This window comes from Lontra canadensis, unplaced genomic scaffold (genome assembly GCF_010015895.1).
Source record: "Lontra canadensis isolate GAN:19392208 unplaced genomic scaffold, GSC_riverotter_1.0 scaffold19, whole genome shotgun sequence".
Classification (NCBI taxonomy): Eukaryota; Metazoa; Chordata; class Mammalia; order Carnivora; family Mustelidae; genus Lontra; species Lontra canadensis.
Window position 1 is genome coordinate 10,003,161 of NW_022631013.1, and position 26,557 is coordinate 10,029,717.

At 39.6% G+C, this 26,557-nt stretch overlaps 1 protein-coding gene across 1 annotated transcript in view; it reads right to left on the reverse strand.

Moving 5' to 3' along the window:
* UBAP2 (ubiquitin associated protein 2) overlaps nucleotides 1–26,557 on the reverse strand; it is a 127,085-nt gene that overhangs the window by 59,791 nt on the left and 40,737 nt on the right. The window contains 4 exon segments of the mRNA XM_032860388.1: nucleotides 7,945–8,022; nucleotides 9,305–9,458; nucleotides 16,904–17,014; nucleotides 19,976–20,053. Coding sequence (XP_032716279.1) covers nucleotides 7,945–8,022; nucleotides 9,305–9,458; nucleotides 16,904–17,014; nucleotides 19,976–20,053 — 421 coding nt within the window.

Here is a 26,557-nt window from a genome sequence, read left to right on the forward strand (position 1 = left end):
GCTCTCTGCTCAGCAGGGAGCCTGCTTCCTCCTCTCTCTCTGCCTGCCTCTCTGCCTGCTTGTGATCTCTCTATCAAATAAATAAATAAAATCTTTAAAAAAAAAAAAAAAAAAAAAGAAGCACATTAATTCCAGGGGAAGCATCTCAAAGATCAAATAGTCTGGAAAAGAGAAACTTCTCCCAGATAAGACACCCCAGCCTTTTTGTATTCCTGAAACCTTCAAAGGAATTTCCAATCATCTTCTAATTACAACAGGGTGGTAAGGAATAATCAGACATAAAACACTGGTATTACACTATTTGAGTACCGTGACCCATAAGCATAGTAAAGTTTAGTAGTCAAAAACCTCATTCTGGGGACGCCTAAGTGGACGCCTAAGAGACTACCTTCAGCTTGGGTCAAGATCCCAGGGTCCTAGGATCAAGTACCACATCGGGCTCCTTGCTCAGCAGGAAGCCTGCTTCTCTCTCTGCCTCTGCCTGCCACTCTGCCTGCTTGTGTGCATGTGCTCTCTCGCTCTCTGATAAATAGATATATAAATATCTTTAAACAAAACAAAACAAACAAAAAAAAACACCTCATTCTATTCTTTTTGTTCTTCTATATTCCTTCTCTCCCAGGATGGGTATTTCAAGACACTAAAAAAACAGGAGTAGAGATGCCACTTACCTTCCTCACCATCTTTCTAACTTCACTGTGACAATGGTAAACTTGGGGCTTACTCCATAAAAACTTATTCCTAAATATATACTATACTAACAAGCAATTCCAGCTTCTCAAACATAATTACAATTTTTACTGATTATTACATGTCACATGATAAAAAACTTTACCCAAAATACTCCACATCTCACATATTAACATGATCTTCCATCTAAATTCAGGATTTAGTCAGTATCATTCAGGAGAACTTCCAGTCTTATATATAGTAGACATTTAATACCTACCAGCTAAATTCCACATTTTGTACACAAACCACAGTATTATTTGATGGCCAAATTACCTCTGACCAGTCACCATTTATATAGTCCCAAACATTCTGACACCAAAATGCAAAGACTAGGAGGACACTGAGAAAGTGGCCCAGCACAACTGCTACTTCCTTCCTCCAAAGAGGCTACTGTTTTCTCACAAATAACACAACTCACAAGATACTTCTCTTCAAACTTTTAAACAGAATACAGAAAATCTACTTGTTTTAAGTATCACACTGACTCTTATTCCAATGATTGTAGAGCAAACATTCAGTGAATGGTATGGAAACAATATAGAGAAAATTTAGTTTTACTTCATTTGCTATGGTTCATACTTATTATGCTATCTTTTCATTCTATCTTACTTTTTATACTATCAAATTCATAATATAAATTATCCCAAAACTTAGAGATTACCATATTAAATCTATGCTGTTTCATAGTATTTTTAAGCCAATACTATGCAGATAAGGCAAAAATTAAGGAAGAAAAGTTTCATTAGCAATTTGAACTTTTTTTTTTTAAGATTTTATTTGAGAGAGAGAGCACATAAGTGGTGGGAAGGATAAAGGGAAAGGGAGAAGCAGACCCCCACTGAGCAGAGAGCCCAATGTGGGGCTCCATCCCAGAATCCTGAGATCATGACCTGAGCCAAAGTCAGATGCTTAACTGAGTCACCCAGGCACCCCACTTATTTGAAATGTTAGCAAATTTAACCACAAATGTAGATCAGTATTCTAAGGGAGAGCCAACAGGAAGTCAGCAAGAGGAGCTCACAAGTATGGTCATAATCAAAGAATAAATGCAATGGAGACTTTAAAGAACTGTTTTTAGGGGGGCCTGGGTGGCTCAGTGGATTAAAGCCTCTGCCTTCAGCTCAGGTCATGATCCCAGGGTCCTGGGATCGAGCCCCGCATCGGGCTCTCTGCTCAGCAGGGAGCCTACTTCCTCCTCTCTCCTCTCTCTCTGCCTGCTGCTCTGCCTACTTGTGATCTCTGTCTGTCAAATAAATAAATAAAATCTTTAAAAAAAAAAAAAAACAAATACCTATTTTTAAAGTATACACTTTATGGCATATACTTGTTTTTTAAGTATACCCTTAGTATCTGCATACTACCCAACGAACCAAAAATAACTGCAAAGGAAGAGAACAATTAACTTTTTTTTTTTTTTTTTAATTTGTTTGCTTGTTTTTTAAGGTTTATTTATTTCAAGGATGCCTGGGTAGCTCAGTTGGTTAAGTATCTGCCTTCAGCTCTGGTCATGATCCCAGGGTCCTGGGATTGAGTCCTGCATCAGGCTCCCTGCTGAGAGCCTGCTTCTCCTTCTGCCTGCTATTCCCCCAGTTTGTGCTCACACTCTCTCTCAAATAAATAATATCTTTTAAAAAGGGGGAGGAGTGCACCTGGGTGGCTCAGTGGCTTAAAGCCTCTGCCTTTGGCTCAGGTCCTGATCCGAGGGTCCTGGGATAGAGTCCCACATCGGGCTATCTGCTTCGCGGGGAGCCTGCTTCCTCCTCTCTCTCTCTCTCTGCCTGCCTCTCTGCCTACTTGTGATCTCTGTCTGTCAAAAAAAAAAAAAATCTTTAAAAAGAAAAAAAAACACACAGATTTATTTTGAGAGAGTGAGAGTGAGTGAGCGAGCGAGCAAGCATGCACAGAGGGAAAGGGAAAAGCCAACTCCCCACTGAGAAGGTGTCGGATTCTGGGATTAATTCCAGGACTGCTAACCAACTAAACCACCCAGGCGCCCCCAATGAACTGTTTCTTTTCTTTCTTTTTTTTTTTTTAAAGATTTTATTTATTTATTTGAGAGAGAACATGAGAGCGGAGGTCAGAGGGAGAAGGAGACTCCCCATGGAACTGGGAGCCCAATGCGGGACTCCATCCTGGAACTCCGGGACTATGAACCAAGCCAAAAGCAGTCGCCCAACCAACTGAGCCACCCAGGCACCCCCCAACGAACTGCTTTAAAAGGCTAATTAAACAGATCATAAGAAAGTAAATTAAGACCTTAAAGGACTTACAACTAATCTTCTGGAAAGTGACATATTACATAAAACAAAAGACACATTTATCTCTTAAAGTAACAAACTATTTGTCCTGCACCACTATTAACTTACTATCAAACCATACTAATATTCATAAGCAAAATAATTGTGGTTTTGAGCATGTAGGATATTGAATATTTTACCCCTCTTGCCCTATGCTGGATGTCAAATTCAAAGCAATTCAAAGAAATCTCCAGACAGACCACAATCTTTTCAAGAATGTATTCAAATATACTTAAATATAGGTGTTATAAATTTTTTTTTCAAAAAGTAAATTTTAAAGTTTATTTTTTAAACAGTTTTATGTATTAATTTATTTGCGGTGGGGAGGGAAGCAGAGGGAGAGGGAGAAAGAATCTGAAGCTGACCCTCACTGAGCACAGAGGCTGATCAATGCAGGGCTTGATCCCACCACTGTGAGCCCATGGCCTGAGCCAAAACTGTGAGTCTGAAAAAGTAAAGTTAAACTGAAAAATCCTACACACAAAACAATTTATTTCTTTGAAAAAGTAAAGTTTAATTAAAATCATACATACAGGGGCACCTGGGTGGCTCAGTGGGTTAAGCCTCTGCCTTCGGCTCAGGTCATGGTCTCAGGGTCCTGGGATCGAGCCCTGCATCGGGCTCTCTGCTCAGCGGGGAGCCTGCTTTCCTCTCTCTTTCTGCCTGCCTCTCTGCCTACTTGTGATCTCTTTGTCAAGTAAATAAATAAAATCTTTAAAAAAAAAAATCATACATACAAAACAATGGTAACAAATTTTAACTCGGGGCAGCGGGGTCGCTCAGTCAGTTATGGAGATCCAGCCCCATCAGGCTCCGCACTGAACATGGCAACTTCTTGGGATTCTCTCTCCATCTGCACCCCGCTTGTGCTCTCATTCTCTTTCTCTCTCCCTCTCTCTCAAATAAATAAATAAATAAATAATAACTCCTGTAAGTTAATATGTGGGGGTAGACCAGACTGATTTTTTTTTTTTTTTAAGTTGAACCTGATTTATAAAAGGTCAGTCTAAGTCCTTTACCACTACTTTACATCTTTCTTAAAAAGGATTAGGTATTGGGGCGCCTGGGTGGCTCAGTGGGTTAAGCCTCTGCCTTCGGCTCGGGTCATGGTCCCAGGGTCCTGGGATCGAGCCCCGCATCGCGCTCTCTGCTCGGCAGCGAGCCTGCTTCCCTTCCTCTCTCTCTCTGCCTGCCTCTCTGCCTACTTCTGATCTCTGTCTATCAAATAAATAAATAAAATCTTTAAAAAAAAAAAAAAAAAAAAAAAAAAAAAAGGATTAGGTATTGGGGTGCCTGACTGGCTCAGCCAGTAGAGCATGTGGCTCTTGATCTCACAGTTTTGAGTTCAAGGCCCATTTTGGGTGTAGAGTTACTTAAAAAATTAAATCTTAAAAAAGAAAAAAAAGGATGGGGGGGTGCCTGGGTGACTCAGTTGTTAGGTGTCTGCCTTCGGTTCAGGTGGTGATCCCAAGGCCCTGGGATCCAGCCCCACGTGAGGCCCCTTGCTCGACAGGAAGCCTGCTTCTCCCACTCCCACTCCCCTGCTTGTGTTCCCGCTCTTGCTGTCTCTCTGTCAAAAAAAAAAAAAAAAAAAAAAAAAAAAAACCCACAAAGGATCAGGTATTGAATTAGGGATTTTAAAGCAAGCCAGTATCATCATTCTATCAGATTTTACTTGCTTTGGATCCTTCAATCCAGAGTGTCTAACAACAGTTCCAAGCAGACATGGTTTCAGAGGACTCCCTAATTAAGTCTTTCCATCTTTTCAGAAAGAAAAGCAATTTATGTCTACCTCTAATACTCAAAAAACATAAAAATCAATCAATCAATCAATATGAGTCCTTGAAGGAAGGAAGGAGGCAAGAAGACAGATAACCAGCCTACTATCCACTGTGACACTCTCCCTTCTTCCCTTCATCTCCCTGAAGAATGTGGGTTCCAGTGACATTTGGGTGGCTCAGTCAGTTAAGTGTCTGCCTTCAGTTCAGGTTATGATCCCAGGGTCCTGGGACTGAGCCCCACATTGGGCTCCTTGCTCCACGAGGAGCCTGCTTCTCCCTCTCCTTTTGCCTGTTACTCCCCATGCTTGTGCTCACTCTGTCAAATAAAAAATAAAATCTTAAAAAAAAAAAAGACTCAGTTCTCTCATCTGTAAAATGAGAATACCACCAGCAGCAAAGACAATCCTCAAAGTTTTACTGGGGGATTAAAGGAAAATACATGTAAATTACAAGTAAAAGGCCTACTACACAATAAAGCACTCACAGTAAATATCAACTATTATTAATTATTCCACTTTGGTCCAACTCACAAAGAGAAGAACATTCTGTAGATAGGCAACTCTAAAGACTTAGGTAAGGACCACAAAAACAGGCCTAGCTATAGCCCTCAACATTGGAGAGACCAAGCAAGGCCCAATGCTTCCCCTGAGCAAACTACTCTTGTCACAAAGAAAATAAAAAATGGAATTACACATACTGCAATCCTCATCTTGAATTCCAAGAGAATTCTTTTTAAAATGAAACCATATGGGCATCTGAGTGGCTCAGTCTGTTGGGCAGCCAGCTCTTGATTTCAGCTCGGGGTTGTAGGATTGAGCCCCACGTCATGCTCCATGCCCAGCGCTGACTCTGCTAGGGTTATTTCCCTCTCCCTCTGCCCTACCCCCAGCCTGCTCGCATATGCTCTCACTCAAATAAATAAAAAAATTTTTAATGAAATTAAATTTAAAAAAATAAAAACTAAACCATAAAAACCAATAAGGGATTATGTTCAGAAATTTGGTTAACCTAAAACCTACTGATAAATAAACTCACTAAAAATGGACAACTCGGGGCGCCTGGGTGGCTCAGTGGGTTAAAGCCTCTGCCTTCAGCTCAGGTCGTGATCTCGGGGTCCTGGGATCAAGACCCACATTGGGCTCTCTGCTCAGCGGGGAGCCGCTTCCCCCACTCTCTCTCTGCCTGCCTCTCTACCTACTTGTGATCTCTGTCAAATAAATAAAATTAAAAAAAAAAAAAGGACAACTCATTCATTAACCTAAATACCACCAAAAAAAAAGGAAAACATAAACACGTCTTTAGATGCAGTGCAATATAGAATACATAACCTCCTCTATGCTTACTTAAAAAACTGAGCTTGAATCAAATTTTTAAAGCTAACTTACATTTACAGTAGATAAGGGGGCTAAAGAAATAAACTAAATGACACCACAAGAAACAAAAAGATCAATGCATAATGTGAAACATGACATCCTAAAGGAAAAGTAACATGGCTTGGACAACAAATCAACAATAAAGAGAAAAAAAGGAGGAACAAGTAAGTTAGAAGAATATACTTTAGATTAAAGAGAATCAAAATATGTAATGTATAAATATTGTTTCAATCCTGATTCAAAGAAATCCATGAAAAGACATTTCTCAAATAATCAGGAAAATTTATACATGGGTTAAATGTTAGATGATACCAAAAGCTTACTATGAGTTTTTGAACTGCTAAAATAGCATTATGGTTATATATGAAAGTGTCTTACCTTTTTCAGAGGTGCTTACCATAGAAATTAGAGGTAAAGTGACCCAAAAAATCTACTTCAAAATATTTCTGCAGAGGGCTCCTGGGTGGTTCAGTGGGTTAAAGCCTCTGCCTTCAGCTCAGGTCATGATCCCAGGGTCCTGGGATCAGGCCCCACATCGGGCTCTCTGCTTAGCAGGGGGCCTGCTTCCTCCTCTCTCTCTCTCTCTCTCTCTCTCTCTCTCTCTCTGCCTCTGCCTACTTGTGATCTCTATCAAATAAATAAATAAAATCTTTAAAAATATATATATATTTCTGCAGAGAAGGTAGGAAAGAGATCTATAAAACCAACATGGCTGAAATCTTTAAGTGTTGTTAACTAAGAAGGAGGGGACATATGGTTTATCTGACTGTTCTCCCCCACTTTGTCTAAATTTGAAATTGATCATAATTTTAAAAGGCTAGAAAAGGACATTACAATTAAAATTGGTTAGATAGGGGCCTGGGTGGCTTAGTTGGCTAGGCCTCTGCCTTTGGCTCAGGTCATGATCTCAGGATCCTGGGTTCAAGCCCTGCATCAGGCTCTCTGCTCAGCAGGGAGCCTGCTTCCTCCTCCCCCTCTGCCTGCCTGTCTGCCTACTTGTGATCGCTCTCTCTCTGTCAAATAGGTAAATAAAATCTTTAAAATAATAATAATAGTAATGATAATAATAAATCAGAGAGAGGCGCCTGGCTGGCTTGGTCTGTAAAGCCTGAGACCCCTGTTCTTTGGGGTTGTGAGGCTGTTCGTTCAAGCCCCATGTAAGGTGCAGAGATCGCTTAAAAATAAAATCTTAAAAAGAAAAACAAAATAAAATGGATCAAACAAAAAGTTAAGGTAGCTCATCCACTGAACCAAAGCAGGATCTGTATATTACATCGTGTATCTTGATTTTATGACCCGAGAAAATTCAGTCACAACTCTGAAGTATATGAAATTATATTAAAGTGGCTTAATGACATCCCAAGTTCATAAATGTTAAAAAATGATCACTAATAAAAAATACTGGGGGATAAGAAAGAGCTAATGAATGGGCAAATACTTTTCATTTTAAAGCCAGTATCATATGGGTAAAACACAACTATTAAAATCCAGAGAAGAATTTAATGACTATTTGATCAGAGCTTCAAGTTTTAAATTATTCATTAAAAGGCCTTTCGCAGCTTGGGTGAAACCAACCAGTAAGTTTTCTCAAAATTACATAAACCCAAACATTTCATTCATAGCCATCAGTGAACAAATGCAAAGACTGCAGATCAGTTCTTCTCCCAAAGCACACTGCCAGGCCTTGATGAAGGAGGTACACCAATAGCCTGCCTCCTCCTTCCAATCATAAGCATCTCCTTCCCCCTTATTCTGTCTTACCTCTGCCACGAGCTCGCTTGCCACGGTCTGAAGGCTTGTCCCCTTGACTGCAATCAATACCATTCTCCTCGCCTCTAACTATGGAAGAAAAGAGCACCTCTTGTACATCATTGTACGTAAGAGCTATCAAAGGTAAGGACAAAAAGGCTATTTTTTAAAAGGCTAAAACTTAACGAGAGGGATCAGAAAACAGTAAAAACAAAACCAAATAAAAGTGACTCAAAAACTGACAGCACATCTCGCTTAATTTGTAGATGAAAATTCTGTAAGGAAATTAAAACTTGGTACCACTTTTTTCTTCCTTCTAGTTGGACTTGCCCTTCCCTAAAGCAAGTTTGCTTCAAAAAAACATTTGTTCTGCAGCTATGTGTAATACACAACAAAACTGGCTCACTAGTTAGGTTCAAAGCCTAGAAAGGCCTAGAGCAGCAAAACAGCAATACCAAGGAAATAATGAGTTGCTGAAAAAATTAGTGTGGGAGACAGGTTTTCCTAAGATGCTATCCAGTACATGACAGCAGAGTCTTGTCTTCTCCTCACCCCTACACTGGCATTAATGACTCCATATAATACCTAAATTCTGAGCACAGCTTGGTCTCCTCATCTCTCTAAGGGCCTAACTGCCACGGCCACTCCATTTAAATTTGCCAAACTCCCCCCTAAAATCACCATCTTGCTGCCTCTGTTTTTTCCCACAACATAATTTCCACATATAACATTAAAATATCTTATTACTGCAAAACATATTACTTCTCTTTCTTATTGTCACATCTCATTCTACCTTGATTAAAAGTTTCAGGAAAGCAAAGATTTGTTTTATTCATTGCTCTATTAGAGTACCTGCCACATAGTAGGTACTCAGTAAACATCTGTAGAATAAATAAACTAGCAAAAGTCCCTAAGACAGTATGTCTGCCCAGAAGGTAGTGTATAGATAATGATGCCAAAATATGGGTCAAATGAAAGGACTGAGAAAAATCTTCCCTATTTGACAATCTCCCTCTTATACTAATCCTTACCTATTACAATGAGTATCCATTAAGTGGGGAAGAATAAACAGCATTATATATCAGTGAATGAAAACCTCACTTTAAAATTAGAGGGTATACTTGATACATAACAGAAGGCAGTCTTAAGACACACAATACACTATCTACACCCCAGGTAAATATGCTAATATGAAATTGCATCAGTTACAGTTCTAATAAACTATTCAGTTAGCTCATTATTAAGTGTTACCTATAGTAACAAACACTGCATTGAGGAACTAGATTTATGGGCATTCGTTGGACTACTCTTTCAGCTTTTCAGTGTGCATTAAAATTTTCATAAAAAAAATTCTGAGGAGAAATGTACTTACACTCCCTCCCGCGATTGCCACCTCTTCCTTTCCGGTTGTTGTTTCCACGTCCACGATTTATTTCTCTCTCACTTCTCTTCTCTCTATTCTCTTTGTTTTCTGAACTTTCTTTTCCAAAATTCTTCTTCTTTCCCCCTACAGTCTCCCATGAAGTCTACCAAAAACAAGAGTAGCCAGAGTTGTCATTCAAAGTGTATACAATTATCAAGGATATGTGCATATACCTTCCAGATCTAATAACCCATGCCCTGCAGCTCATTTGCCTACAATTTTAATTCTTATCCGTATCTTTCTACTTTCTGATGAAAAAGACAGCAAACCTCTTGCTAAGCTCCTGTTGCCATATACAGCACAAAAGAGTACAGCAACTAACTGAATTAACAACACACTGTATATTGTTCCACCAGAGCCTTTTCCTATGCTGATTTAAAAATAAAGGTCATTTCCCCAAGACTACACCACCTCCACCTAAGCAAAGGCCTTAAACCTATGGATAAGTAAGTTAGCTCAAAGAATACAAAATTACATTGAAATGCTTTCCTAAAACCTCAGGAATAACTTGCTCTATTCAGTTAACCAAAGTAACAATCTAAAAAAATTTAAAGGCAGGCAAATAAATTTGGGTTTGGTTTTGTTTTTTTAAACTAAGTACCCAAAATTTCAACCACAAAGATGTGTTTCAGGGGCACCTGCATGGCTCAGTCATTAAGCATCTGCCTTCGCCTCAGGTCACGATCTCAGGCTCCTGGGATCAACCCCCACATTATGGGAGGAAGGGTCCCTGCTGAGCAGGAAGCCTGCTTCTCCCTCTACTCTGCTTGTGTTCCCTCTCTCGCTGTCAAATAAATAAAAATATTTTTAAAAAATAAATAAAAAGATGTGTTTCTAATAAGAAGTCAAATAATTTATATAACCTCCCTTCGCTGCCTCTCCTCTAATGGTAATTGAAATCATAATTTTATATATATATATATATATATATATATATATATAGCTAAGAAAAGAACACTTCATCCTTGTAAAAATAAGTGGTATTAGGATATCAGTAAAGTTACATTACTGAGAAATCCCCAAACTGGCCCATTTGTTTCTGTTTACTTTGTCATCGTCTACCTCATTTCACAAGAGATTTGAAGTGATTCAATCCCAAAATAAGAGCAAGAACTATTTTAAGCTTAAAAAAAATCTTAGGAACAAAAAGGAAATTACTAATATTGTATATCCAAATCAACATAAGCACTAGAAACTAATAAACTAAAATTAAAGAAACATAGCTGAATTACTTTCAAAACAGTAGAGGCCAGATTTAGAACGCTTTTGTGGCAAGAATTTTTTTGACATCTACAAACCTCTACTGAACCCATGTATTTAGTTACAGATAAAATCATAAGATGTGAAAAAAATAAAAATTAGAACAAGTTATTTTCCAACTTTAAGCTTTGATCTATATTTTTTAAAAAATCAGCAATTGGCAGTTACACAGAATAATCTGGCATATTCACTTCTGGTAAATACCCATCTAATCTAATCTTCCTACAAGTCTACCTGGGAATAATACCCAAACCTTAGTTAGTTCACAGCTTTTACCCAAGCAATTCTATTAAATTTATAATTGTGCAAGCTTTTATATACAGACAGTTGTTAGAATGAAGGATGGGGGGATTCTCCAAATGTCTACCTTAAGAGATTATACTCTAAAACATGCACAAAGGGAGCAGTACGTAGCCACTTAGAGCTATCCAGGTGGGGGCACCTGGGTGCCTCAATCGGTGGCTTAATAGGTCAACAATGTGCCTTTAGCTCAGGTCATGATCCTGGGACCCTGGGCCTTGGAATGGAGCCAGCACTGGGCTTCTCCCTCTCTCCTTTTCCCTCTCCTGCTTCTCCCCTCCGCTCATGCTCTCACGCATGCATGCACACGCTCTCTCTCAAATAAATAAAATCTTTAGGAAAAAAAAAAAAGGGTTATCCAGGTGTACACAGAAAGAGATCCATGATATAAGTGTAGCAAGCTAACAACTAACAGTGTATAAAATAGGATTATATTTTTTAGTTCAAAGAAAAGCCCACATATATATATACTGAAGAAAGCAGTAGTTCTCTAAATGAGGATGTTGTTTATCATTCCACACTGGTTGTTGTTTAAGATTTATCTGAGAGAGAGAGAGATCGCGCATGCACACAAAGGGAGAGGGAAAAGCAGACGCCCCACCAAGCACAGAGCCCAGTGTAGGGCTCGATCTGAGAACCCTGATATCATGACCTGAGCCAAAGACAGATCTGCTCAACTGACTGAGGCACCCAGGCATCCCTCTGCATTGCTTTTTTAATTAGAGAAAACAATAAAGCTTGTTTATTCCAGAGAAATAATTGTATGAATTCAATTATGCTTGCTAATATGAATAAACAAGACACCTATGCAAGACAGAATCCTGTCCTCTTAGGTTAATATGACAAAAAGTAAATTCTAGAAGACCTAGAAAAATTACACATTGGTAGAGTCAGCACAGGTGCATATGTATACAATTTCCATTGTCTTTTTTTTTTTTTTTTTTTTAAGATTTACCTATTTGTGAGAGAGAGAGAGAGCGTCCATGCAAGCACAAGCAGGGTGAACGGCAAGAGGGAGAAGCAGACTCCCTGCTAAGCAGGAAGCCTGATAGAGGGGCTCAGTACCGGAACTCCAGGAAAATGACCTGTCCAAAGGCAGATTCTTAACCGACTGAGCCACCCAGGTGCCCCTGTATATGAAACATTTGAGAAAAACATCTTAACCCATTTAATTAAGCCAAGGATGGCCACAAGTAAGTCTTGGGCTTGTGAAATCTACTAAGACTGACAAGAACTAATTTGGGGGGGGGGGGGCGGCGGGTGGCTCAGTGGGTTAAGCCTCTGCCTTCGGCTCAGGTCATGGTGTCAGGGTCCTGGGATCGAGCCCCGCATCGGGCTCTCTGCTCAGCAGGGAGCCTGCTTCCTCCTCTCTCTCTACCTGCCTCTTTGCCTACTTGTGATCTCAGTCTGTCAAATAAATAAATAAAATCTTTAAAAAAAAAAAGAGCTTATTTGTGGGGGAAAGTAAGGAGAGCAAACTTAAGGGGCAATTGGTCTAATGCCACTGTAAATGTTAAAGAGAGTATCGCACACTTGGCACAACAGTCTGTGAGCATGCACACAAGCTTTCAACATGAACGGAACTTCTGATAACCTTTGTTATTTGTACTTGGCTACTTGTAGAATAGGTCTGAAGAAACTCTAAAAGGAAGAATGGTCCTCCCAGACACTACATTTAGTAATCAGAAAAGTAGCTTTCCAGGCCAGCTAATTAAAAAATCACTCTCCTACCTCTTATTTGCCAGGACCTACACAACACAAATAAGTTACTTAAAAAAAAAAAAAAAAAAAAAGGTACATTAATGCAAGAGACTGATATTTCATAATGATTCTGTCATTCAAAACAGCATTATAATGAAATAAAAGGTTTATTAGTACTTATGATCATGCTGAATGTTTTACTTTGTAACAGCTTCTTCAACAGAGAAAGACAAACTCATTCTTAAAATTATCAGGGACAGGAGAGACTGGGTGGCTCAGTGGGTTAAACCTCTGCCGTCAGCTCAGGTCACGATCTCAAGGTCCTGGGATCAAGCCCCGCATCAGGCTCTCTCTGCTCAGAGGGAGCTTGCTCCACCCCCCACCCCGCCTGCCTCTCTGCGTATTTGTAATCTCTGTCAAATAAATGAATAAAATCTTTCAAAAAAGGAAAAAAATTATCAGGGACAATTCAACCTAACTCCCCCCTACCAAAGTAATAATTTTGTTTCAGGGGTGCCTGGTTAGGCATCTGTGTTTGGCTCAGGTCATGATCCTAGGGTCCTTGGAGTGAACCCTGCATCTGGTTCCCCCTCGGCAGTAGCCTGCTTCTTCCTCTCCGTCTGTCCCTCCCCTGCTTGTCCTCTCTCTCGTTCCCTCTCTCCCTCAAATAAATAAATAAAATTTTTAAAATAATAATAATTTTGTTTCAGAAGATCCTGGCACAAAATAAGGTTAGTCAATAGGACAAGATTTGTTTGCTTTCATGGTTTATTTTAAATGTTCTTGCTCTTAGCAACCCTACCATGTTTATTTTGTCTAGCACCTCCACTCCAATAAACTCTATCCTAGTCAGGGGAAGGTAGGTTTTCCTCACAGCTGGTTAGCCATGGCTCCTAGAGACAGCAAACAGGTGGGCAACAAGACAAACACTATGGAAGAATGACCCTAAACAAACCAGAATTTCAAAAGGACTTTCACTCTGGCTCTCCATTTCTACCACAGCCTTCTCATCTCTCAACCAGTATACGCCTTTTGTGTCTGTTACTCATGCCCTAATTTGCTGTTTTCTGATCTATGAAGAAACCAAACTAGATCCAACCTCACCATGTGATTTCCACACTCAGCGTAACCAAAGATATGTTCTTTACCATTCAACCCAGAACTACCTCCTTTGAATTCAGTCCCAAAAGAGTGTGAGAAGTTAAAACTCAATAAAACACAGAGAACTGGACATTTATTTAAGACTTGAATATTCAGGGGCACCTGGGTGGCTCAGTGGGTTAAGCCTCTGCCTTCAGCTCAGATCATAATCTCAGGGTCCTGGGACTGAGCCCTACATCAGGCTCTCTGCTCAGCAGGGAGCCTGCTTCCCCCCCCCCCGCCAATTCTCTGCCTGCCTCTCTGCCTACCTGTTATTTCTGTCAAATACATAAATAAAATCTTAAAAAAAGGGGGGGGGGGGGCTTAAAAATTCACCGCCCTACCAGAGAAAGAATTAAGTCAGCTAGAGCTAAAGGAAAGACAACACAAAGTAGTATCCTGACCTACCTTAAACATATAAAAAGAAATAGGCCCTCCAATAAACAATTTGGCAATATTTCATTTATTCACAGCGATTATATATATATAAAATATGTATAAAGGAGGTAGTTTAGGGGTGCCTGGGTGGCTCAGTCAGTTAAGTGTTCAACTCTTTTTTTTTTTTTTTAAAGATTTTATTTATTTATTTGACAGAGAGACAGGCGGGGGCAGGGTGGGGGTGAGGGACAGGCTCCCCGCTAAGCAGAGAGCCTGATGCAGGGCTTGATGCCAGGACCCTGAGATCATGACCTTAGTCAAAGGCAGAGGCTTCACCCACTGAGCCACCCAGGTACCCCAAGTGTCCAACTCTTTGGCTTGGGTCATTATCTCAGGGTTGTGAGATAGAGCCCTGAGTCAGGTTCTGCACTGGTATGCAGTCTGCTTAAGATTCTGTCTCCTGGGAGGCCTGGGTGGCTCAATCAGTTAAGCGTCTGCCTTTGGCTCAGGTCGTGATCTCAGGGTCCTGGGATCGAGTCCCGCATCCGGCTCCTTGCTCAGCAGGGAGCCTGCTTCTTCCTCTACCTGCCTCTCTCCCTGCTTGACCTTTTTATCTCTCTCTGACAAATAAACAAGTAAAATCTTAAAAAAAAAAAAAAAAAAATTATGTCTCCCCCTCTCCCCTATGTCTCTCCCCCAATCTCTCTCCCTACAAAATCAAGACAAACACAAAGAAACAAAAACTGAGAGCCATTCTATACTGCATCCATTAGCAATCAGGTTAACACATTCCCAGGGCACCTGGGTGGCTCAGTCGTTAAGTGTCTGCCTTTGGCCCAGGTCATGATCCCAGGGTCTTGGGATGGAGCCCTGTATCAGGCTCCCTGTTCAGTGGGAGTCTGCTTCTCCCTCTCCCATGGCTTGTGCTCCCTCTCTCACTGTCTCTTTCTCTGTCAAATAAATAAATAAAATCTTTTAGAAAAAAAAAGGTAAATACATTCCTCATATTTTATAAAACCCAGAAAATATAAGCTTAAGTATCAGCAAACAAAAACTGTTCAAAATTTTATTTTGACACTTAACATAATGTATTTACCCAACAAACTGACAGACTAGTGTCATCTTGCATGGAATTTTACCCATAGATACTGCTATACTCAGATAGTGAAATACTATCCCAAACATCTCATTCTTACATTACTCATTCATTACTCATTCTGCTTATTTCATATTAAATAAAGATATTCATTTTACTACTGAGCTTGTCACAGCAGTTCATTTTTATATAGCCTGTCCCTAATACAACCTTATCCTTAAAAACGAGAACCTGATTAAACCCGAACAGTGACAAGGAAGGCACGTTGGTTGTGTTCATCCTTATACCCCATCTAAAGGAGAATCATTAGTTGTTTTAATCTGTTTTGAAATGGTGATCTGAAAATACAAATGAGGGCCACCTGGCTGCTTTAAGCCAGTTAGCATCTACCTTTGACTCAGTTCATGATCCCAGTGTCCTGGGATAAAGCCTGGCACTGGGATCCCTGCTCGGCAGGGAGTCCTGCCTCTCCCTCTCCCTTCACCCCTCTCCTTGCTCATGCTCATTCTCTCTAATTAATTAATTAATTAATTAATTAATTAATTAATTTTGAAAGGAAACAGAAATGAAACACTGTGCAGCGTGCCTGGATAGCTCAGTTGGTTTAAGTAGCTGCCTTCAGCACAGGTCATGATACCCCAGTCCTACGATTGAGCCCTGAGCGGGGAACCCCCTTCTCCTTCTTTACCCCTCCCTTCACTTTCTCTCTCTCTCATAAATAATATCTAAGAAAAGAAAAGAAAAGGGGAGGGGAGGGGGAAAGGAAAAGGGAAAGGGAGGGAAAGGGAAGAAAAAAGAAATGAAACGAAAGGAAATGAAAAGAAAAGAAGGGGCGCCTGGGTGGCTCAGTGGGTTAAGCCGCTGCCTTCGGCTCAGGTCATGACCTCAGGGTCCTGGGATCGGGTCCCGCATCGGGCTCTCTGCTCGGCAGGGAGCCTGCTTCCCTCTCTCTCTCTCTGCCTGCCTCTCTGTCTACTTGTGATCTCTCTCTCTCTCTGTCAAATAAATAAATAAATAAAAATCTTTAAAAAAAAAAAAAAAAGAAAGAAAAGAAAAGAAAAGAGACAAGACAAGATAGTGCATCAAGAGATTAGAGCTGACACGGCCTTGTGCGGCTTTAGTTGTATCCTTCCTAAAATAAAAGGGATAAGCTTTAGTGTCCCTGCACAGTCCTCAAAATTTACTAAGCTTAAAACAACAATACCTTTCTTTCTTATTTTATCTGTCAAATGGTCATGAAAATGTGTCTGTAGAATATTCACACATAAACAAATAGATACAGAGCAAACTCAGGTTCTCGTTTAGTCTACAGATGTAAGAAGTAATAAGAGATGACAACTGAGATGAAGAAACATGAGCAGTGAAGCCAAGAGAAGTTTTAAATGGTGGAAATGTCCACAGGCCCAGAGAATTTGGAAACTATGTAAGGCTGGGGTAGAACACCGAGTTCCTTCTCAAGTCTTCAGATTCTACAACTTCATGAAGAAACCGTATGTAACAAAGACAGTCATTTCAGGTTAGTGTTCTTTCCTATCTTAAAACAAACATGGAGTGGAACCCATAATGCCCTCCACTCCCACCCCCAAAAAAGATAAGTCCAAAATGCAACAGGGAATTGGAGATAAATCTTAGCACTGCAAATCAGTTAACAGTATTTATTAAATAATTCTTACCGTGTCTGAATTCCCTTCCAGCAATATATTGATAGCTTTGTTCACATCTCCATTACAGTCATGTAGGGCCACTATGCATTCATCCTGATTTTTCCCCGTCACTTCCATAAGCTGTTCAAATTATAAGAAAATGGTTAAGGAGACCCTAAAATGGCACTTGATACCAATTTTAAGATTCTTCTATTTAAAAACAGAAATTACACAATCCTTCCACATGAAGATGACCTCCTTCCAGACCCTGAGCTCATAATGCAAGAACAGGTTTACCTGCTTTTTGTGACCATCACTTCTCTTTTCATCAATAGAGTCAAACAACAAATCAACTCTCCTCCAAGAAGACTAAGTATCAGATTATTAATGAGCAATATATATATATATATCTCAACATTCTCAGCATACTCAAGATCAGTTCTGGCTACTCCAACTTAGTTCAATGGCCTGGGATTCCCAAAATTCTGAACTACTCAAAGTATACATGGCCACCATGACAGAACATCTAGTCCAACTATGTTATACAAAGAAAACATTCCCTATGTGGTTTATCACTGCTTGGATTAGAAGACTCCATATTAAAAAAAAAAAAAAAAAAAAAAAAGACTCCATAAACATAGTAAGTGACGACACCCAAAGGTCTCACAAGTGCAATTCTACAGCTATCACAAACTCACTTTTAGACATAGTACTTGTGCAAGCAGCTTCAACAGGGTGCTACATTTGAAGTAATCAAAGAAAGCCCCTTGGTACATTCTTTTTACCAAGGGAGATTAAGGGGCACCTGGGTGGCTCAGTGGGTTAAGCCTCTGCCTTCGGCTCAGGTCATGGTCTCAGGGTCCTGGGATTAAGCCCAACATCAGGCTCCCTGCTCAGCGGGGAGACTGCTTCCCCCGGTCTCTCTGCCTGCCTCTCTGTCTACTTGTGATCTCTCTCTCTCTGTCAAATACATAAATATAATCTTTAAAAAAAGAAAAAAGGAGAGATTAAGCTATTTAACATTTTCATCACAAGTACAATCACAAATTAGATACAATATACAGGTTTCTCAATTACCAGCAAACAAATGTACGATATAAGTATCTCTTGTGTTTTACACACATTTAACTGTTTTAGTGTGTACCACTGTTCAGAATAGTTTGACACCAACATCTGAAGTGATTTCTCTGTGGTCAAAGAACTAATTAACAGGAAGGCCTATGTGGAGTCCAGGTATCCTGATCTCATGAATAGAACTCTTTGCATTGTACCACTCTCTCTGCTTTCTTCCCTGCCATTGCACAGTGAAAGTTCTACACACTCTACAGCTTTCCAGTCCTTTGGTCTTCGGGCATCAACTAGTGTCAGTTTTTATCAGTGTCTCTATTAACCCAACGCCTGTAGTATACAAGTGATAAGATGCACAATAAATATCAAAATTACCCCCCAGCGACTGGAATAGTAAGAGATCAAACTAAAGTTTAACCATAAAACTCTGAACTCCTGGACCAGTGTTCCTTTTCTGTGTATCTGCTTTACTAGTCAGATAAAAGACAATATGATATGTAGAATTTTGTCTTAAACTGTACATAAATCTCATTCCAGAAAATAAGTGCTATCATTTTTAATAAATTCTTTTTGTGGCCTTCTAAAATTACTACCATTAGTCTAATGACAGCAACTATAAGTATTAACAAAGAGTTTATACAGTAAAGGGAAAAAGTTACGCAGGAAGCTAGGCATGAGCAATAGGATGATGGACCTTAGATATCAAGATGGAGAGCCCCAAATGAAGACAGACTGGGACCGCCCCATTCTACCCATCTAGCAATTGGTTTGTCGTTACAACATCCTGGGCAGGTGTAAGAGCTAAATTTGTTGTGCTTGTTGCACTTGTGCAGAAAGCAGTAGCTTGTCCTTATTTGGCCTAATATCTCTAAAATAGAAATAATGTTGCAGTTTGCTACCCCATGTAGGCATTTTTTTTTTTTTTTAAGATTTTATTTATTTATTTATTTGAGAGCAAGACAGTGAGAGAGAGCATGAGCGAGGAGAAGGTCAGAGGGAGAAGCAGACTCCCCATGGAGCTGGGAGCCCGATGTGGGACTCGATCCCCGGATCCCGGGATCAGGACCTGAGCTGAAGGCAGTCGTCCAACCGAGCCACCCAGGCGTCCCCCATGTAGGCATTTTGAATACAACTTGGGAAAGAACATGGTAGCTGGCTAATTATTATATACTCCAAGGCCTGTCACTCAACTATTGCAACTCTAGGGCTGCCCAAAAGAAAAGGCCACACTACCAAGTTTCCAAAGCCATCTTTTCTCTTGACTAGCCTGCTTCTCCCTTGGGACGTACTTTAATAAAACTCTGTTCGCTTTCATTCTGCTGTTCTGTAATTCTTTACAGTAGCAGTGAAAAGAACCAAGGTTTCTTTCATTTTCCAGCTAACTCTCAGTAACAAGTTCACTGTGGGACAGTCATTCCAGCAATTACTTGTAGACCTCTACCAAGGTCTGGACGGAGATAAGGGTTATATAGCTTGATTTCTAGACTCTTGAAAGGAAAAGCAGCCTTATCAGGAAAGAAGATTTTGAAATTTTTATTACCAAAAAAGCCTCTCATTAAAGTTGTATATGAAGACATCAAACTAAAATTTAATGTTATATTTTTCCAGCATATGTTTGGATTCATCATCACCAATTTTGGAGAAGGCAATTTGGTTCTTTTTTTTTTTTTTTTTTAAAGATTTTATTTATTTATTTGACAGAGATCACAAGTAGGCGGAGAGAGAGGGGGAAGCAGGCTCCCCGCTGAGCAGAGACCCCAATGCGGGGCTTGATCCCAGGAACCTAGGATCATAAACTGAGCCAAAGGCAGAGGCTTTAACCCACTGAGCCACCCAGGCGCCCCGGTAATTTGGTTCTTAACATTAAACAAGACTTTCTGAGAACTTGCCAAATATTTAATGTATGTTCTATACACAGGTACAGACAAGGTCAATGTGCTTCTTCTCCACAATGTCTAGCTCATTGCTGGTAACATTTTAGTGACTAGGGAGATTCTACTACCAAAATAATAGCATCCTTTGCCACAAACATACCTGTTTAACTTTAGCTTCAAATTCTGAATCATTTTTATCAAAGATCACTTGAGCGAGACGCATCTGTTCAGCTGTTGCCTGCAAAGTACACACAAAATTATTAAAAAGACCTCAGCACCTAAAATACAAGTTAGATGCCAAAATCTCCTGCAAAAAGATAAAAAGCTCAAGCACTACAGTGCTATGGTAACAAAAACAGTGATTAGAGCTCTCAAATGTTTACAACCTGCTTCCATAAGCCAAATAAACATCAAATTAAATGGCATAAGGGTCCCATTCCTTTGGCCAAATGACCTAGTTATTATTCATCTTAACTGGCCATGTGACTCATTTAAATGTTCTTTGCCTTGGGGAAATGGAGTAAATAAGAACTACAGAATATTAGAAGAACAGTAAACAGTGGAGACTGCTAGGACACAGGCTTAGAAACAACAACAACAAAAAAAAACAACACTGCTGTCAACTCTTTTAAGATATCCTGATCAGCTCTGAAGAGCAAATGCTGTAATTTACTAAATAAATACTATTTTTAGAGGTACCTAGGTGGCTCAGTTGGTTAGGCATCTACCTTTGGCTCAGGTTATGCTTAGCATAAACCTGCTCGACAGGGATCTGCTTCTCCCCCTGCCCCTCATCCTACTCATGCTCCCTCTCCCAAGTAATAAATAAAATCTTTTAATTAATTAATTCTGTGTGCTATTTAGTAATATACCAATTTGGTTTGTTAGTTTTGACAAAGGTACCTTGCTTATGATAACAGGAAACTGAGGAGCATGCATATAGGAACTCTCTGTACTATTTCCATGCAACTTTCCAATGAACCTAAAATTACTCTAAAAATTTACTGAAATAAAAATATTACCCTTGGGGCACCTGGGAGGCTCAGTCAGTTAAGTATCTGCCTTTAGCTCAGATCCTGATTCCAGGAGCCAGAGATGGAGCCCTGAGTCAGGCTCCCAGCTCAGCAGAGAGCCGCCTTCTTCCCCTCCCTCTCCCCATCCCTCTCCATTCATGCTCCCTCACTTTCTCTCTCTCAAATAAAAGCTTTAAATAATGATGATAATAATAATAAAGTAAAAATATTACCCTTGTTAACAAAAACCTTTACTAACTCCCAATATAAATATTTCAAAAGTTAAACCATTTAAATTAATGAATGAGCATAGAGAATAAAAAAAAAAAAACTCCAGGAGCTAATAACGAACAACTTTTCTGTTTAAACACTACAAAGATCTAGTCTTATAACTAAATTTGTACACATATCCATGATAGATTTCTTGCAATAAATACAAAGATGTGAAACTACTGACCAAAGAAATATCTAGAAAAATATTTTGTACATCAGAAACTAATGAGGTACTGTATGTTGGCTAATTGAATTTAAATTTAAAAAAAGGAAAAAAGAAAGAAAAACATTTCATACCATCTGTTCAAAAATTCTCTGCACACCGGCTACAAAGATTTATTCTCCACCAGCAGTATAAAACAGCCTGTTTCCTCAAAATCTTTCCAACTTAAAAAAAAAAAAAATTCCAATTTAATCAGTGAAAAATGGTCTCTATTTAGTTTAATTTTTATTTCTAAAGTCACTAAGTAAGAATAATCTTTTTAACATATACTTAGTAATATTACATTGATAAAAACACTACCAAGCTAGAAAATCTTCATGTGGTAAGATAGTAAAGATTAGTTAAGTCAGTAATCATTAATAAAAGCTAATTCTAAGGGGAAAGTTGCATGAGGAACGTACTATTTGCACATGGTCTCAAAGTGTCCCCACATGATTGTTTTTTAGCTGCTAGGTGAAACACAGTTAATAAATCAGAGGAAATACAAGAACTCTGGACTGAATGAATCAACATCTTCAGAGAGGGGCAGATAGATAGGACATAACTCCACCCACCATAATCTGAGAAATACTCAAAAGTCCTCTGTGTGCTATTCCAATCAGAGTTCTAGAACCTAAATCTAATCATGAGGAAGAATCAAATTCACAATGAAGTTTTTTGTTGTTGCTGTTGTTTTTAAGAATTATCCATTTAGGGGCGCCCTGGGTGGCTCAGTGGGTTAAGCCTCTACCTTTGGCTCAGATCATGATCCCAGGGTCCTGGAATCCAGCCCCGCATCCAGCTTTCTGCTCAGCAGGGAGCCTGCTTCCCCTCTCTTTCTGCCTGCCTCTCTACCTATTTGTGATCTCTCTCTGTCAAACAGATAAAATATTTTTTTAAAAAATTATCCATTTATTTGAGAGAAAGAGTGCAAGCGTATGAGCAGGGGGAGGAGTGGTGAGAGAGAAGCAGACTCCCTACTGGGCACTAGGCTTGATCCCACCGACCTGAGCCAAAAACCAAGAGTTGGATTTTTAACTGACTGAGGAACCCAGAAGGCCCGAAGAGTATTTTATATTAAAACTCGCTTATTTTTTTTTTCTAAATTGCCAGAATTTTGGAAGACAAAGGCTAAGAGTTAGCTAGACTAAAGATACATGTCAAACAAAAGGGGTATGTACTGATACTATACTAGAATGGGGAAACATGCCTTGTACAAGGGACATTACCAGAGTAACTGACAATGGAATAATTCTATACTGAAATAACTAAAAATAATGTATATATTAATACAGGTATACAATGTACATGTGTATACAGATATAAAATATAGAAGAAAATAAAAGAGAAAAGTGGCACCATGTTAAAAATCTCATTAGGAGGGATACCTGGGTGGCTCAGAGGGTTAAGCCTCTGCCTTTGGCTCAGGTCATGATCTCAGGGTCCTGGGATCGAGCCCCATATCGGGCTCTCTGCTCGGCAGGGAGCCTGCTTCCCCCCTTCTCTCTGCCTGCCTGCTTGTGATCGCTTTCTATCAAATAAATAAATAAAATCTTTAAAAAAAAATCTCATTAAGAGTATGTAAGAAAGAGTTCTTTAAACTACTCCTTCAGGGTGCCTGGGTGCCTCAGTTGGTTAAGCGACTGCCTTCAGCTCAGGTCATGATCCTGGAGTCCCGGGATCGAGTCCCGCATCAGGCTCCCGGCTCCACGGGGAGTCTGCTTCTCCCTCTGACCTTCTCCTCGTTCATGCTCTCTCTCACTGTCTCTCTCTCTCTCTCAAATAAATAAAAAGTATTTAAAAAAAAATAAAAAAATAAACTACTCCTTCAACTTTAGAGCAAAACCAAAATCCCATAGACAACAATATTATCATAAAACTAGATGACACAGTTATCCCTCACAAGCCTCCAAATACAAACATGTAAAGAAAAACCACCCACAGATATAGTATCTCAATCCCAGGACCCTAAGATCATGACCTGAGACGAGATAATGACCTGAGCCAAGATCAAGAGTGGGATGCTTAACCTGCTGAGCCACCCAGGTGCCCCACCATTATCAACTCTTGAAACTAACCATCTAGGGCTCTCATTAAGAGAAAATGACTAGCAAAATCAAAATTAAACCACATATAGAGGAAAGTAAACAAGGTCCACACTGGGGGAGGGGTGGGGTCAGGAAATCTCAGAAAGTAAGCCAACATAATTACACAGTAAAGAAACTCTCTGAAATTAGAAAAGCCACTCAGAACCACGTTGCCATCTGAAAGTACAAAGGAAAACTCACTGCAAATAACAATGAGTGACAGAGGGGCGCCTGGGTCCTGAGATCGAGCCCCGTATCAGGGTCTCTGATTAGCGGGGAGACTGCTTCCCCCCCAACTGCCTGCCTGCCTCTGCCTACTTGTGATCTCTGTCAGATAAATAAATAAAATCTTAAAAAAAAAAAAAAAATGAGTGACAGGAAAATTAAAGGTCAAATCCCATACAAAGACATTATAAGAAAAACAATAAGGAGTAAGGCAATACCCCAATAACCAATGAAAATACACACACACACAAAACCTACCTAGCGAATAAAGCTATCTTCTGTCTCAAAACTAAAAGGCAGTGTGCATGGGGCACCTGGGTGGCTCAGTTGGTTAAAGGTCTGACTTTGGCTCAGGTCATGATCTCAGGGTAGAGGGGTCTGCTGCTTCTCTCTCCCCACCCCCACCCCTCGGAACACCCTTCCCCTGCTCATGCTCTCTCTCTAAAATAAATAAAATATTTTAAAAAGGCACTGAGCATAAAAAAAAATGACATATAAATAGCATTAGGTCTTTTTCTTACTCAGAAATAAAAGTGAGGACTATACACAAAGAAGGAACACAAAAATAAACTTTTAATAGTTAATGCTTCAAAAGAAATAGAAGGTTAAAGGGTGATATTTTTAAAAAATTAAGAAGTAATGACAGAAGTGGTGACCAGCTGGCTCATTTGGTAGAGCATGTAATCTCAGTGTTGAGAGTTCAAGCCCCATGTTGGGTGTAGAGATTTTTTTTAAGATTTATTCATTTGATGGGGCACCTGGGTGGCTCAGTAGGTTAGGACTCTGCCTTCAGCTCAGGTCATGATCTCAGGGTCCTGGGATCGAGCCCCACATTGGGCTCTCTGCTCAGTGCGGAGCCTGCTTCCCCCTCTCTTTGCCTACTTGTGGTCTCTCTCTCTCTGTCAAATAAATAAATAAAAACCTTTAAAAAAAAAAAAAGACAAGACTTATTTATTTGGAGAGAGCCCAGCAGGAGAGGGGAGCACAGACTGAGAGGAAGAAGCAGCCTCCCCACTGTGCAGGGAGCGCAATGCAGGCTCAATCCCACGAGACTGGGATCATGGCCTAAGCTAACAGCAGATGCTTAATCAACTGAGCCACCCAGGCACCCCTTTCAAAATAGTTTTTTAGGGACCCCTGGGTGCCTCAGTCAGTTGAGTATCTACCTCTGGCTCAGGTCCTGATCCCAAGGTCCTGGAATCGAGTACCGCATCAGGCTCCTAGCTCAGGGGACAGCCTGCTTCCTCACCCTCTGCCTGCTATTCCCCCTGCTTGTGCTTGTTCTCTCGTTCTGACAAATAAAATCTTTTTTAAAAACAGTTTAATTTTAAAGAAGTAAACAACAGACAATAGTAAAAATAAGTGAAAAAGAGTAGAAAAGAGGGGGAAAAAATCTGATTCTTTGGCGAAGGGGAAAAAAAAAATCAACCAAACTGAAAACTTTTCAGCTAAATCCATCAAGAAAAGAGAGAAAAGATTAATGTCATTAAAATTAGGAATGAAATAGGTGACATTACTACCTATGTTAGAGGAATAAAATGGTATATAAGAGAATTTCATGAACAAATGTATGCCACAAATTGTATAACCTCTAAAAAGACAGTACTATTGAAACTGTGTCAAGATAAATAAAAACTCTTTAACAAGTGATTGAATAAGCCATCAAGAAGTTCTCATAGGGGGGCCCCTGGGTGGCTCAGAGGGTTAAAGCCTCTGCCTTCAGCTCGGGTCATGATCCCAGGGTCCTGGGATGGAGCCCCACATCAGGCTCTCTCCTTGGCAGGGAGCCTGCTTCCTCCTCTCTCTCTCTGCCTGCCTCTCTGCCTACTTGTGATCTCTGTCTGTCGAAAAAATAAATAAAATATTTTTTAAAAAATAAAATAAAATAAAATAAAATAAAATAAAGTTCTCATAGGGGCGCCTGGCTGGCTGAGTCAGAAGAACATGTGACTCCTGATCTCAGGGTCATGATTTCAGCACCATGTTGGGTGTGGAGCCCACTTTAAATAAATAAATAAAAAGTTCCCACAGAGAAAAACCCAGAGAAAGATGGTAAATTCTACCATATGATGAAGGAATTAACACCAATACCAATTCTTTACAAACTCTTCCAAAAAATACAGAAGGGAACACTTCCTAATTCATTCTATAAGGTCGGTTTTATTATCCTGATACCAAAATTAAAAACATCACAAGAAAAGACAACTACACAAAAATACCACTATGGATGAAAAATCTTCCACAAAATCCTAGCAAACCAGCAACATACAAAAAGGATTATATACTATTACCAAGTAAGTTTTATCCCAAGAATTCAAGGTTAACATCTGAATAATGTAATACATTAATAAAGTCACAAAACCCCATGAATATTTCAGAAGACATAGAGAAAGCACTGGATAAAATTCAATATCCTTTCATGATAACAAAGACTCAACAAATTAGAAATAGAAGGGAACTTCCTCAACCTAATAAAGGCAACTAAAAAACCACAACTAACAAAATGCTTAATACTGAAGGACAGCTGAAAGCTTTCCCCCCAAGATCAAGAACAGAAAAAGGTGTCTGTTCTAACCTTTTGTACTGGAGGGTCTAATTAAAGCAATTAGACAAGAAGAGTCCTGTGGCAATTAAGCAAGGAAAGTAGGGGGATACCTATACAAAGAAAGATGGAAAATGTCTAAATATACACGCTTAAAATATGCATGCGAACTTCAGAAAACGTATTAAAACTGTTATACAGGAAAAGGCTAACAATGATCTGGCAAGCAAGCATCATGAAATTCTTCATCCCTAAAGCATTATCATTCCATAAGACCAAAAAAGTTCCTATTATAAAAATTATTAAATCATGAAGTGGAGCTTCGATTTTATCGCTAGCAAAGATCTTAGACATAGTACTACAGTTCAACTCCATAGTGTGCCCCTAAGCAATTTACTAA